The sequence below is a fragment of the Chrysochloris asiatica genome, unplaced genomic scaffold (genome assembly GCF_000296735.1).
Source record: "Chrysochloris asiatica unplaced genomic scaffold, ChrAsi1.0 scaffold00015, whole genome shotgun sequence".
In the NCBI taxonomy this organism is placed as follows: Eukaryota; Metazoa; Chordata; class Mammalia; order Afrosoricida; family Chrysochloridae; genus Chrysochloris; species Chrysochloris asiatica.
The window spans coordinates 31996581-32010476 of NW_006408533.1; the positions used below are offsets into that span (position 1 = coordinate 31996581).

A 13896-nucleotide genomic window follows, 5' to 3' on the forward strand; every position below is an offset into this window, starting at 1 on the left:
TTCAACCACTTCAAGAGGTAGCATATGATCAAGAACTGATGGTATTGAAGAAAGAAGTCCAATCTTCACTGAAGACGCTGGACAAAAACAAGGCTCCAGGAATAGATAGAAAACAAATTGAAATGTTTCAACAAACTGATGCAACACTGGAAGCACTCATTCACCAATGCCAAGAAATTTGGTAGACAGCTACCTGGCCAACCAACTGTAAGAGATCCATATTTGTGCCCATTCCAAAGAAAGTTGGCCAAATAGAATGCAAAAATCCTCAAACAATATTGTTAGCATATCACATGAATGCAAAAGTCCCTGAAGAAGGACAAAATTTAACATATCACATGAAAATAATTATAAAATGTTGCAGCAAAACATCAACAGGGAGCTTCCAGAGATTCAAGCTGATTTCAGAAGAGGACACGGAAAAAGGGATCTAATTGCTGATGTCAGATGAATCTTGGCTGAAAGCTGAGAATAGTAGAAAGATGTTTACTTGTGCTTTATTGACTATGAAAAGGCATTCGGCTCTGTGGACCATAATAAATTTTGCAGAATATTGCAAAGAATGGGAATTCCAGAACACTTAATTGTGCTCAAGAGAAACCTATACACAAACTAAGAGGCAGCCATTAGAGTAAAACAAAGGGATACGGAATGGTTTAAAATCAGAAAAGGTGTGTATCATGGTTGTATCCTTTCATCATACTTATTCAATCTGTATTTTGAGCAAATAATCTGAGAATCTCGATTATATGAAGAAGAATGTGGCATCAAGATTGGAGGAAGACTCATTAACATCTGTTCTTGAGATGGTCTCAAATTCAGAGGGGATATATTCAAGATAGTGTAGTGGTTACGAATCGGGCTGCTAATCTCATGGTCAGCAATTTGAAACTACCAGCTGGTCCACAGGAGAAAGATGAGGCTTTCTGCTCCCAGAAAGATTTACAGCCTCAGAAACCCTGTACAGGGTCGCTATGAGTCAGAACCGACAACAACAACAACATTCAAGGTCATATTTTGGCTCTGTGCAGATGATATAGCCTTGCTTGCTGGAAGCAGAGAAGACTTGAAATATTTACTGATGAAGATCAAAAGTTACATCCTTCAGTATGGGTCACACCTCAATGTAAAGAAAATGAAAATTCTCACAATTAGACCAATAAATAATATCATGATAAATGGAGAAAGGAGTAAAGTTGCCAAAGTTTACTTGAATTTTGCTTGAATCCACAATCAATGCTCATGGAAGCACCAGTCAAGAAATCAAACGATGCATTGTATTAGGCAAATCTGCTGCTAAAGATCTCTTAGAAGTGGTAAAGAGCAAAGATGTCACCTAGAGGACTAAGGAGCGCCTGACCCAAGTCATGGTATTTCAACCACCTCCTATGCATGGGAAAGTTGGACTATGAATAAGGAAGACCAAAGAAGAATCGATGCATTTAAATTACAGTGTTGGTGAAGAATATTGGAAATACCATGGACAGCCAGGAGGACAAACAAATCAAAGAGCAATCTGAATTCTCCTTAGAAGCCAAGATGAGGAGACTTCATCTCGTGCACTTTGGATATGTTGTCAAGAAGTACCAGTCCCTGAAGAAGGACACTATGCTCAATAAAGTGGAGTCAGCAAAAAAGAAGACCCTCAACAAGATAGATTGATAGCATGGCAGCAACGATGTGTTCAAACATAACAATTGTGAAATGGCGCTGGACCCGACAGTATTTCGTACTGTTATGTGAAAGGTTGCTATGAGTGGGAACCAAGTGGACAGCACCCAAGAACAATACAGTGAGACTATGAAGATACAAAGTAATCACTACTGCTCCGTAACAGTGGATCTCAAACTGTTTTCTGAGACACATGGATGGATGGTGTTCTTACACAGACATTCTCCCATCATCTAAGCAATTCCCATCCACTGGCTGTCATGTCTCCTCTTCTTCCACTGCTGGGAGGCAAGTCATAGTAAGTAACATGACTGAAGGGATCACATATCTATTCAAATATATGTTCTAAGTAAATAATTTATAAACTTTAGTTATAGATGTGCTGCACCTCACAATGATCAGACCACACGCTAAAGTTGATGAGAGCTGGACCAGAGGAGCAGTTCGTGTCATTGATCAACAGAAGAATAAAGGTCAACCTGGAGCAAAAGAAGAGAGGTAGGGAGTCCCTGTGTGGTGCAAAGGGTTAGTGTGCTCAGCTGCCAACTGAAAGGTTGGAGGTCTGAGGTCTGAATCATTGAAAACTTTATAGAGTAGAATCCAGACTTTCTGGAGTCATGGATGGCAAATGAACCCCCAAAATTATTGCCCTGAGATCATCTTTAAAACTTAAACCAAAAATATTCCCTGAAATCATTTTAAACCAATCGATATTTAGGTTAACTAGTAAAGAATGTCTACTTTTAGCATTGTCCTCTGTTAAGATCCGTCTATTTGGGATCAAACTGATGACAGAGACTCAAAACTTAGGGAACAGTGATTTGGTGTTAATGCGGAGAACGATCTCAGAAAACAAGGGTGAGAATGATTGCAAAAACTTGAAGAATGTCATCAATACCACTGAGAGTACATGTATGTTTCACTGTGTGCATTCTCAAGAACAACAGTAAAGGTATAATACATCATTAAAGAAGAAGCCCCTTGGAGTACATCTCTACTCTGAGCCACAGGAATCCCCATGAGGTGGAACTGATTCAGAGCAACTAGAAAGAGATGGGAGGGGAGGCCTAAGAGGAAGTGACTCAGGGCAGGAATCTGAGAAGAAGAAAGAGAATGGAATTACAAGAGGAGGAAAAAGCATGTTCCCAGGATAAAGGGAGAGAAAGAGTAGAAGGAGCAGCCAGAGCAGGAGGAAGAGGAAGAATGGGAGGGGCAGTAAGGCAAGAGCAGGAGGGCCCTGGATACTGGGAAGTGTGGAAGCTGTGTGGACTTGGTGGACAAATTTGAATATTACGCTGCAGAAAACAGCCAAAGGGACTTAGTTTATGCATAGGTGAGCCAGGAAGGGTTCTGCAGCAGAGCACATTCCCAGGTGGACACAATATCAAAGTAGACTTTTTGGAGTATCCATGACCATGTCTGCATGCTGAGTTGGAGGTTTTCCATGAAATTTTATAGAACTCTATAGGGTTGTGAGGTGTTAGAATCAACTCAACAGCACACAACAACAACATAGGAGTCAGTGCAAATCCTGGTCTGTCACTTACTAGCTGTGTGATCTTAAAGAGTTCTCTTAACTTCTATGTGCCTCAGTTCTCTCATCTGTAAAATGGGTTCAATAATTTCTACATTATATGATTGTTGTGAGGATTAAAGGAGATGCAGTGGATCAAAGGTGCCTAGGGGAGGATGTGGCATATAGCAATGCTCAATGTTAGAAAGAGTTCAGAGTAAATCAATGTCCTCACAAATGTCCACACATATCCGGAGTTCACATATGGCTCACTCTGTGGTCAATGTCCTTTGCCCTGTGCAATAGTGTCTGCTCAGGGACATTTCTCCATCTTCTCTGACATCAACAGAGCTTCAGGCTCCAATCTAGAGGAACTGGACATTTTCAAGAACAGGGATAATGCCACGTGCCGGCACTCCTGGCTCCTACTGGATCTTGGGCGTCCAGGTCCACAGATGAGCACGTTGACCCTTAGCAGAAACACTAGCCAATTCCTTTTCCCCTTTCTTCAGCTTTACCTGTGGTCTCCACTCCACCCACTAAGATATCTCTTTGGATTTTGCCATCATCTTCATCCAAGGCCAGCCAGCGGTTGAGAGGGAAATCATATTTTCTTTGGTTTCCAATATCTTCAATGACAATCTGAGAAGGGGAAGACAGAAAGAAATGTTGCTGAGTGTCATTGAAGGCACCCCTGGGGATTCTTGATAAAAGAAAAAAACGAGTCTGCCAAGGTGTTCTCAAGAATGCCCAAGAGAAAGGACCTCTGATTTTCCATGAAAGCTTCACTAAGTAAAAAGTATCTGTTGTTGTTGTTAGGTGCCATTGCACCCATTCCAACTCATTGTGACCCTATGCACAATAGAACAAAACACTGCCCAGACCTGCACCATCTTCACAATTGTTGTTAGGTTTGAGACCATCGTTGCTGCCACTGTGCCAATTCATCTTCTTGGGGATCTTCCTCTTTTTCATTGAGCCTCCACTTTATCAAGCATGATATCCATCTTCAGGGACAGATCCCTCTGATAGCACATCCAAAGAAAGAGAGATGAGGTCTCACCAACCTTAAAAGGTTGCACCTCTTCCAAGACAGATTTATTTGTTCTTATAGCAGTCAATTGTACTTTCAATATTATTCGCCAACACCATAATTCAAATGCATCAATTCTTCTATGGTCTTCTTTATTTATTGTCCAACTTTCCCATGCATATGAGGCCATTGAAAATACCACAGATTGGGTCAAACACACCTTAGTACTCAAAGTGACATCTTTGCTCTTTCACATTTTAAAGAGGTCTTTTGCAGCAGATTTGCCTAATGCAGTGTCATTTGATTTCTTGACTGCTGCTTCCATGAGTGTTGATTGTGGATCCAAGCAAAATAAATGAATCTTTGACAACTTTAATCTTTTCTGTATTTATTGTGATATTATTTACTGGTCCAGTTGTGAGGATTTTTTTTTTTTGTACATTGAGATGAAATCCATGCTGAAGGCTGTAGCCTTTGATCTTCATCAGTAAGTATTTTAGGTCTTCTTAACTTTCAGCAAGCAAGGTTGCATCCTCTGCATATCACAAATTGTTAATAAATTCTCCAATCCTGATGCCATGCTTTCCCTCATATAATCCCATATTAAGCAACACCATGATAAATGGAGGAAAGACTGAAGTTGTCAAGGATTTCATTTTACTTGGATCCACAATCAATGCCCATGGAAACAGCAATCAAGAAATCAAACAATGAATTGCATTGTGTAAATCTGCTGCAAAAGACCTCCTTAAAGAGTTAAAAAGCAAAGCTATCACTTTGAGGACTAAGGTGTACCTGTCCCATGCCAAGATACTTTCAATCCCCTCATATGCATGTGAAAACTGAAAACCCAATAAGGAAGACTGAAGAAGAATGGATGCCTTTAAATTATGCTGCTGGTGAATAATGTTAAACATACCATGGACTGCTAGTACAAAGAACAAATCTGTCTTGGAAAAAGTATAGTCAGAATGCTCCTTAGAAGTAAGGAGGTCAAGACTCAGTCTCACATACTTTGGAAATATGAGGAGGGACAAATTTCTGGAGAAGAACATCATCCTTGGTCAAATAGAAGGTTAGCAAAAAAAAAAAAAGAGGAAGATCTCAGTGAGATGAATTGGCACAGTGGCTACTACAGCAAAGGGCTCAAAGAGCAATGATGTGAGGGTGGCTGAGGCACGGGCAGTGTTTTCTTCTATTGTACGTAGGGTCAATATGAATCTGTCTCAACAGCACCTAACAACAACAGTAACAGGTTGGGGTGAGCGAACTGGCCATTCTAGGCAGGTGGCATAATAGAGAAAGTCTTTTGGCTGTAAGGAGGGCAACATAATTGCCCAAGGGTCTGAGATAGAAGGCAGAGAGTCCTGGGGAGAGAAGTTGGAGCTGAAACATACAGTCTGCAGAATTAGATTACTCTCTTCCAGGCCACAGGAACCACAGACAGGCAGCTAAACCCACCTTAGACAGGAACCAGCCTGCAGACCCTCCCCTGTTGTTGTGGCCAATGTTGATCTTCATCAACTGCCCCAAATCTGGGGCATCCAGTATGAACTTATCTTCAGCTCCCTTTTCAAAGGTGTCCTTTTCATTTTCCAGCCTACGCTCCCCTGTACATACAGACACACAAGAAAATGACAAAGTACATAGAGGAGGTAAGAACCAACACCAAGTCTTATTGCACCCCAACCACTGATAATGCCAGGAACTAGGTTAATGGTTCTGTAGTCATGTAGCTTAAAAACCTCAAGCTCTAGGGCACCAAGGCTCCTCTCCTGAGTCTGTGTTGTTGTCCTGCAAGATCTTTCTGGGATGCACAAGAATGCGACAGCCACCAAGGCCCTGCCCACATGCTACTGCTCCTGTTTCTGTGAGTTTCCCCTCTGATAAAGGCTGTTTCCAATTATTGTAGCTGTGCAAATGGCTTAAGTACTCACTTACTGGCCAAAAGGTTTGTGGCTCAAACATACCCTGAAGCTCCTCAGAAGACAAGCCTGGATTGTTCATAGCCTTAAAAACTCTACAGAACAACTATACTCTGCACACATGGGATCACCATGAGCTGGAATTGACTCAACAGCAATTAACAACAACAATTCATTGTTGTTAGGTGCTGCAGAGCCAGTTCTGACTCAGAGCAACCCCATGTATTACAGAACGTTGCCCATCCTGAAACTAGTACTTATGTCTGAGCCCATTGCTACAGGCATTGTCAGTCCACCTCATGGAGGGTCTTTCTCTTTCTCACTGACCTGTTATTTTACTAAACACAATGCTCTTCTCCAGGGATTGATCCCTTCTGACTCCATGATGAAAGTCAAAGAAACCATCTCACTAGTCTCAATTCTAAGGAGCATTTTGGCTATAACTCTACCGAGGAAGATTTGCCTGTTTTTCTGGCAGTCCATCGTATTGTCAATATTCTTCACCAAAACTATAACTCAAATGTGGCAATTCTTCTTTGGTCTTCATTTTTTGTTGTCCAGCTTTCAAATGTATAGGAAACTATTGGAAACATCATGGCAGTAGTAGTAGTAGTTGTTGTTGTTGTTGTTGTTGTTGTTGTTGTTTGGTGCCATTGAGTCCGTTTTGACACATAGCAACCCTTTGCAGAACAGAATGAAACACTGTCTATTGTGAAACATTCTCACAATAGTTGTATTTGAACCCATTGTTGTTGCCACGGTGTCAACCCCTCTTGTTACGGGTCTTCCTCTTTTTTGTTGCCCCTCTACTTTACCAACCATAGTAGGGACTGATCCTTCCTGACAACATGTCCAAAGTAAGAAAGATGAAGTTTTGCCATCCTGGATTCTAAGGAGCATTCTGACTTTACTTCTTCTAAGACAGATTTGTTTGTTCTTCTGGCAGTCCATGGTACTTTCAATATTTTTCATAACACCATAGTTCAAATGCATTGTTATTTGTTATTCATTGTCCAGCATTCACATGCATATGAGGTGCTTGACAATACCATGTCTTGTGTCAGGCACACCCTAGTCCTCAAAGTGATATCTTCACTCTTTAACACTTTTAAAAGGTCTTTTGCAGAAGATTTCCCTAACACAAGACATTTTGGCTGCTGCTTCCTTGAACTTTGAATATGGATCATGTGTGTTATATAATGTGTGTTACCAGATTACTCACATGATCATTTCTTTCCCAATCAGTTAATTATTTAAAAGTATGCTTTCTAATTTTAAATGGGTAAAGGAAGTATGGAATTTCTCCTAATATTATTGGCTAATGCTTAAAAACATTATATGTTATTGATTCATTTGAGCTTTTTAAAATTGCTTTGTGGTCTTGTATGCAGTCAATTTTTATTAACTTTCCACAGTATGCTTGAAAACAGTGCATTTTCTCTGACAGCTGGATGTAGGAATCTACATACTTTCATTTGATCAAACTTATTAACTATGTAATTAAAATCTTCTCCTTCTGTATTAATTTTTTATCCATTTGACCAATTATTGAAAACGTTGCATTAAAATCTTCTACTATTATTATGTATTTATCAAGTGTTTCCTAAGAATTCTGTTAATTTTTGCTTCAAAAATCATGGTGCTTTATTGTTAAATGTATACAAATTCAGAATGGTTATATCTTCAATGGTAATTGTCATTACTTTTGTCATTTTATAATGTATTTTTATTTCTAATGAAGTTTTTTTGGCTTAAAGTTTAATTTGACAGAGAGTCATATTGTTATACCAGCTTCTTTCTTATTGTTTGAATTTTCCTGGTGTACTTTATTACAGCCTATTTATTACTGGGCATTTGTGTCATACTTTAAGCTGGGTTTTCTTTTCATTTAATGTAATAACATCTATATTTTAACCAATGAGTTTTGCTTATTTCTATTTATTGTGATTCTTGACATATTAGGATTGATTTCTTTTATCTTACTTTTTACTATTTGCCATGACTTTTCTGTAATTCCTCATTTCCTGCCTTTTACGGGATGCATTCTTTTTCTTCTTTATTCCTTTTTATTCCTCTGCTGGCTTAGAAGTCAAACAGTTCTAATTTGAGTGGTTATTTTTACAATTTTAATATGTATAATTGACTTACTGAAGTCTAAAATGAATAAATATTTGTACACTCCTGGAGTGTGTGTTGACGCAAACTCTTATGGTCCTTGGGTTGGGACCAAGGACACTAAAATGCTTTAACTCTCAGAGTCCACTTTCCTTTTCAAAGATTATTGCTGTCTAGTGCTTAATGACCATTTTTGCTTGTGTCTTGAAATTGGTTATCAATATTACTTTTGCATAGTCTTTTTTTCTTATAAGATCAGGAATGCATTTTTAATTCTTTAATGCATAATAGAGTTACATGCCTAGGGAACTTCTCTATCCTAAGGGGGGGGGGGGGGAGAAAGAAATACATTGTGTACAAAATTCATAGGTGTCTGTAGCTTTTCTGACTCCTGTGTTAGTCTACTAAATTGGCAGAAAGTAGAGAAAAACACCTTTGTCAATTCTCCTGGCCTGAACGTACTCCCAATACCTGCAGCTGGGTCTATAGCCTTAATTCCTGCTGTGCTTACAAGATCAAATCTAGTTCCATCCCTAGCCCCATTCCAAAACACTGCAATGAATTGGGCCATGTTCAACCACTTCTCAAAATATAACTCAAAAGGGCATAGAGCTGAGGAGAGGAGCAGAGTAAATGAGAACAAGTCCCCTAGGGATGCAGAGGCTGGATCTGTTCATATTCTAATCAAGCCCCCAACCAAATGTATACAAATATACATTTTTAACATAAAATGGGTACCCTGATGCCCATGATGGCCATGCCAAACCACATCAAAGAAGAGGAGAGATGCTCATCAGAGGAGTCCACAGGGGTCCCCAAGCTGTCTTCCTCCTCATCTTCAGTTACTTTCATCAAGCTCTACATAGTCTTTCCTTTTCTGTTGCCCTTTTTGGGTCCAAAACTCTTGACTTTTTCATGAGCCTGAGACCATTACCAGACCTGATCACCTCTGAATGGATTGAAGATAGCAGCTCTTCTAAGAAGCAGTCCTGGTTATGGCTGGTGGGCAAAGAGTTTCAAACACATTACCTGTATCTCCATACTCTCCAAAAATATTGATGAAGACGTCAGCATCTGTCCCTGCACCAATGACATCACCAGTGTACACTTTGACTTCATACTTGTTACCTGGGAATGAGGTCACAGAAAGCCTAGTTCATTCCAGTCCTTCAGAAAGAACAATGGATATCCCCAAGGAGCCACCACACAGTCCACCCTGCTTTCCAGAAATGCATGAACTATCATTGCTACAATCAATAAGAGAGCGAGAAACCAGTCACCTGACAGTGGTTCCAAATGGTCATACAGCTAAACTGTATGCACGGCATAAATCACAGGTAGAGGGCACCTTCGTTAATGACATGTTGCCTTTGGATTCTTGAATCAGCCCACACCCAAGGTGCCACCCTGAACCAACCCTTCAGCATGAAGAAAGAGAGAAAGAAAGCCACCATAGGTAGGGAACTATTCCCATGAACTATTGAAATAGCCTCTGAGTTCCCTACAATCCATTCTCTACTTTGCAGCTCCAATATAGAAATTCACTGGGGAAATCGAGTTCTGAAGATGAAATTCACAGTTTTATATGAATTGTCAAGGCCCTAACCAATACAAATACTATTATTGTTGTTCTGACTCATAACAACCCTGTACAGGATTTCTGAGGCTGTAAATCTTTGCAGCAGCAAAAAGCTTCATCTTTCTCCCTCCAAGTGGCTGTTGGACTTGAACTGCTGATCTTATGGTTCAAAGTCCAGTGTTTATCCTAAGAGCCAGCATGCTCCCATGCAAAGACTAGAGGCACTGATAATGACCAGCAAATATATGCTTAGGTGTGATCTCTTTAAAAGACCTACACATACTTCTGTGTCTTTGCTGCATTCATTGAATAGAAATCAATTCTCTGTAACAGCCTTGGCTGTGACCTCCACAGAAGAAGGGGTTCAATGTCAACTAGACATGATGAGCCCTGCCCAAGTCTCCCCATGTGGAACCTACCTTAGGGTGGGAAACAAAGGACAGAGGTTGGTGTGTGTGGTCAGGAAAAGGAGACTTTTCCAGATTTGGGGGAAGATACCAACAACTCCAATGATTTAGGCAATGCTCCTTTCACTTTTTCTTTCCTGAAATGGCTTTCTTTCTCTCTTTCTTTCTTTCTTTCTTTCTTTCTACATAGCAGGATCCTTCTTCCAGCTATCTATGCCCAATATAAGGAGCTCTGGTAGCATAGTAGTTACGATCAGGTTGCTACCCTCAAGGACAACAGTTCAAAATTACCAGCCATTTCATGGGAGAAAGATGAGGCTTTCTGCTTCTGCAAAGATTTACAGCCTCAGAAACCCTATGCAGGGTCGCTGTGAGTCAGAACCGACTCCACAGCACACCACCACTACCACCACCATGCCCAATATGGACTCCTGGTGTGGTGCTGTAGGATCAGCACTGGACTTTGAACCATAAAATCAGCAGTTCAAATGCACCAGCTGCTCCTCAGAACTCCTATACAGGGTTGCTGTAAGTAAGAACCATGACACAGTGGCTGCATCGATAAGATCAAATACAGCAATGATTGTGAAGATGGTCAAGACCAGGCCATGTTTCCTTGTGTTGTACATAGAATTGTTCTAAGTAGGAAGCAACTTGCTGCCACCTAACAACAACAAGGACTCCTGGTGTGGTGCTGTAGGACCAGCACAGCACTTCAAACCACAAGGTCAGAAGTTCAAGCCCACCAGCTACTCTTGGAACCCTTCTGTTGGGTCGCTATGTGAAATTGATAAAAATTAGACTTTGGCACCCACCGTCCCAACCCCTTGCCCACCTCCTTCCTGGAGGTTGGGACCTGTTCTGCAGTGTTAGGTGTCCTGCCTTCAGCTCTCACTTAGCCTGGTTGAGACTGAACAAGGGGCAGAGATGGGAAGACAGGATGGTCAAGTTGAGGAGGGGCTAAGCAAAAGTTCATCCTCCTCTTGAGAAAGTACGGGAGAAACAGGGTCTGGTGATAAATTAAGAGAACTGCTCCCCATGGAACAATTTTCAGTCAAACAATAGATAGATCTGTCAGGGGAATAATAACACTAGTGAGGTACGCACACCTTAGAGTAATCAACCATTATTGTTTGAGACCATAAGGGTAGTGTTTACCCCAGGATAAAGTTTGTTTGTTGCCGTTAAGTGCCGTTGAGTCGGTTCCAGCTCATAGTGACCCTGTACAGGGATTCCAAGAAGCGGCTGGTGAGTTTGAACCGCCAATCTTGTGTTTCAAACGGACCTTCGATCCAGTACTTTATCACACAGCACCATAAAATTTAGAAGTTAGGAAACAAGAAACACAAGGAGCAAGTGGAATAAATGAAGTTACATTGAGGGGCCTGTGATCAGTGAGATGAAACAAAGGGTGTATGAATTATCTAATGTAACACGAATAGTCGACTCTGTAAATTGTCACCCAATTCACAATAAAAAAGGTTAAAAAAAAATGGGGGTAGGGGTACTGCTGGTCAAACCAGCTCTAGATTGGCTTCTGATTTACTCACTTGGTATATTATGTTATGAAATTCTCTCTAGAACGGGTGTCCCTCTGGCCTTTCAGCACAGTGTTGCAAATAGTTAAGCAAATAACTACTAGCTGAAAGGTTGGCAGTTCAAACTCACCCGAAGATATCCTCGAAGACAGGCCTAGTAATCTGCTTCCAAAGGTCACAACTTTCAACAACTTTAGAGGGCAGTACTAGTCTGCACACATGGAATCACCCAGAAGAATCAAGTCAAGGACAACTAAAGCCACCATTAGCCCATGTGGTGCCTTGTGCAAATTAGTAAAAAAAACAATCCTTTCATCTTGACACTTTACTGCCCTCTGTTGGATAACTGTCATAAATTCACAAGTCCACAATGCTTATGACATGGAAGGTGTGTCCTAACATACTGGCCCTTGTGCAGAACTTAAACATCTGGACCCAACAATCTCACCATATAAGCAGTGGCTCAGCATTGGTCCAAACAACATACGATGAGGGATGCAGCCCAGTGATGCCGCTTATCATATGGTGCCTTCCAGAGGCACAAAGAATTGAGCTAAGGTGGGTGGAATTTGTTGTTAGGTGCCATTGAGTCGGATCTGACTCACAGAAACCCTATTCACAGTAGAACAAAAAACTACCCCATCCTGCGCCATCCTCACAATTGTTATGTTTGAGCCCATTGTTGCTGCAACGTATATATATATAGATGGCCTATCTTAAGGCTACAGTCAAGGGCTGTCTGCATCCTTCTTGACCGGCCCAGGGACGTACAAGCCCAGCCTTGCCTGTTCTTCCCTCTGCAGACCCCATGGCAGAGGCACGAGGCTTCTCCCTCCAAACAGGAATCTATCCCCAAAGGCTAGCCGGAAGCTGCCCGTGTGGGTTTCCAGAAAAGGCAGGCACTGGCAGGCCCACTCCTTCCAGTACCGGGTGCACCAGCCGCCCCCACAGCCTCGCCTGCACTCTGTCTGGAACAGTCAGCACACCACAGCGACAGAACACATCTCCAGAGAGCTCCCTAGGCTGTTGCGGGGAGGCACAGCCATGAGGGGGTCGGAGTGAGTCCTAAACCCTGGTGCTGCCTAGCACAGCTGATCTGCTCATCATGTTCCCAGGACAGAAGTGGAGCATATGCCTGTAATTAAGCCCGTCTCACTTAACACATGGAAGGGGACCATCCCACACCCAACATGTTTGAGCCTCCCAGACACTCAAACCTCCCAGCTTTTTTTAGGAAGCAGAGAATCATGAATGAACTAGTGGAAGGCAATTCTCCTTGCTTTCACCCCTTCCTGAATCCAGTCTCATTCAAACCGTGGCTTGGTTTACTTTAGCAGGGGAAGGGTGGGAATGAGGGTTGAAAGGAGAAATGATTAGGTTTGACATATGTACCCCGCCCCCAACTGAATCCCCCATGGCTCACACCCTGGCACCCTTCATTTCCGCTCGCTAAGAGCCAAGACCGTTTACGTGAGATGTCACAGGCGCTGCGGAGGAGGAGAATAAGAATATGGCGAAGAGAGAGATTGGATGGGGCTGCCCTGGGGGTGGGTGAAGAGAGGGAATGTTCTCTCCCAGCCAGGGAAGTTTCCCTAACTACTCAGGCCTTGCAGGGTGACAGAGAGGGGTAGTCAAGCACGTTGCCACTGTTAAGGGTTGATTTATGTCCCTCCAAAAAAACATATTAAAGTCCTTGTTACTGCTGTTGGTGTTAAGTGCCATTGAGTCAGAGACACTGTATGGATTTTCCAAGGAGCGACTGGTGAGTTTGAACTGCTGATCTTGTGGTTCAAACCGAACATGTGGTCCAGTGCTTATTCTACAGTGTTGTTAGGTGGCGTCAAGTTGTTTCCTACTTGTTGTTGTTGTTGTTAGGTGCCATCAAGTCAGTACCAACACATAGCGACCTTATTCACAGCAGAACGAAACACTGCCCGATTCTGGGCCAACCTCACTATTGTTGCCACGCTTGAATCCATGGATGCTGCCACTTGGCCAATTCATCTCATTGGAGGTCTTCCTCTTCTTTTCTGACGCTCCACCTTACCAAACATGACATCCTTCTCCAGTGACTACTCCCTCCTGACAATGTGTCCAAAGTATGACAGACGAAGT

At 41.9% G+C, this 13896-nt stretch overlaps 1 protein-coding gene across 1 annotated transcript in view; it reads right to left on the reverse strand.

The window, feature by feature from the left end:
- The window catches only part of LOXHD1 (lipoxygenase homology domains 1), a 211359-nt gene that overhangs the window by 136991 nt on the left and 60472 nt on the right, over nt 1-13896 (reverse strand). Inside the window, exons 5-7 of the mRNA XM_006835145.1 lie at nt 9287-9385; nt 5679-5827; nt 3703-3826 (exon numbers count right to left, since the gene is read on the reverse strand). Of these exons, the coding sequence (XP_006835208.1) occupies nt 3703-3826; nt 5679-5827; nt 9287-9385 (372 nt within the window). The remainder of the gene's footprint in view (nt 1-3702; nt 3827-5678; nt 5828-9286; nt 9386-13896) is intronic.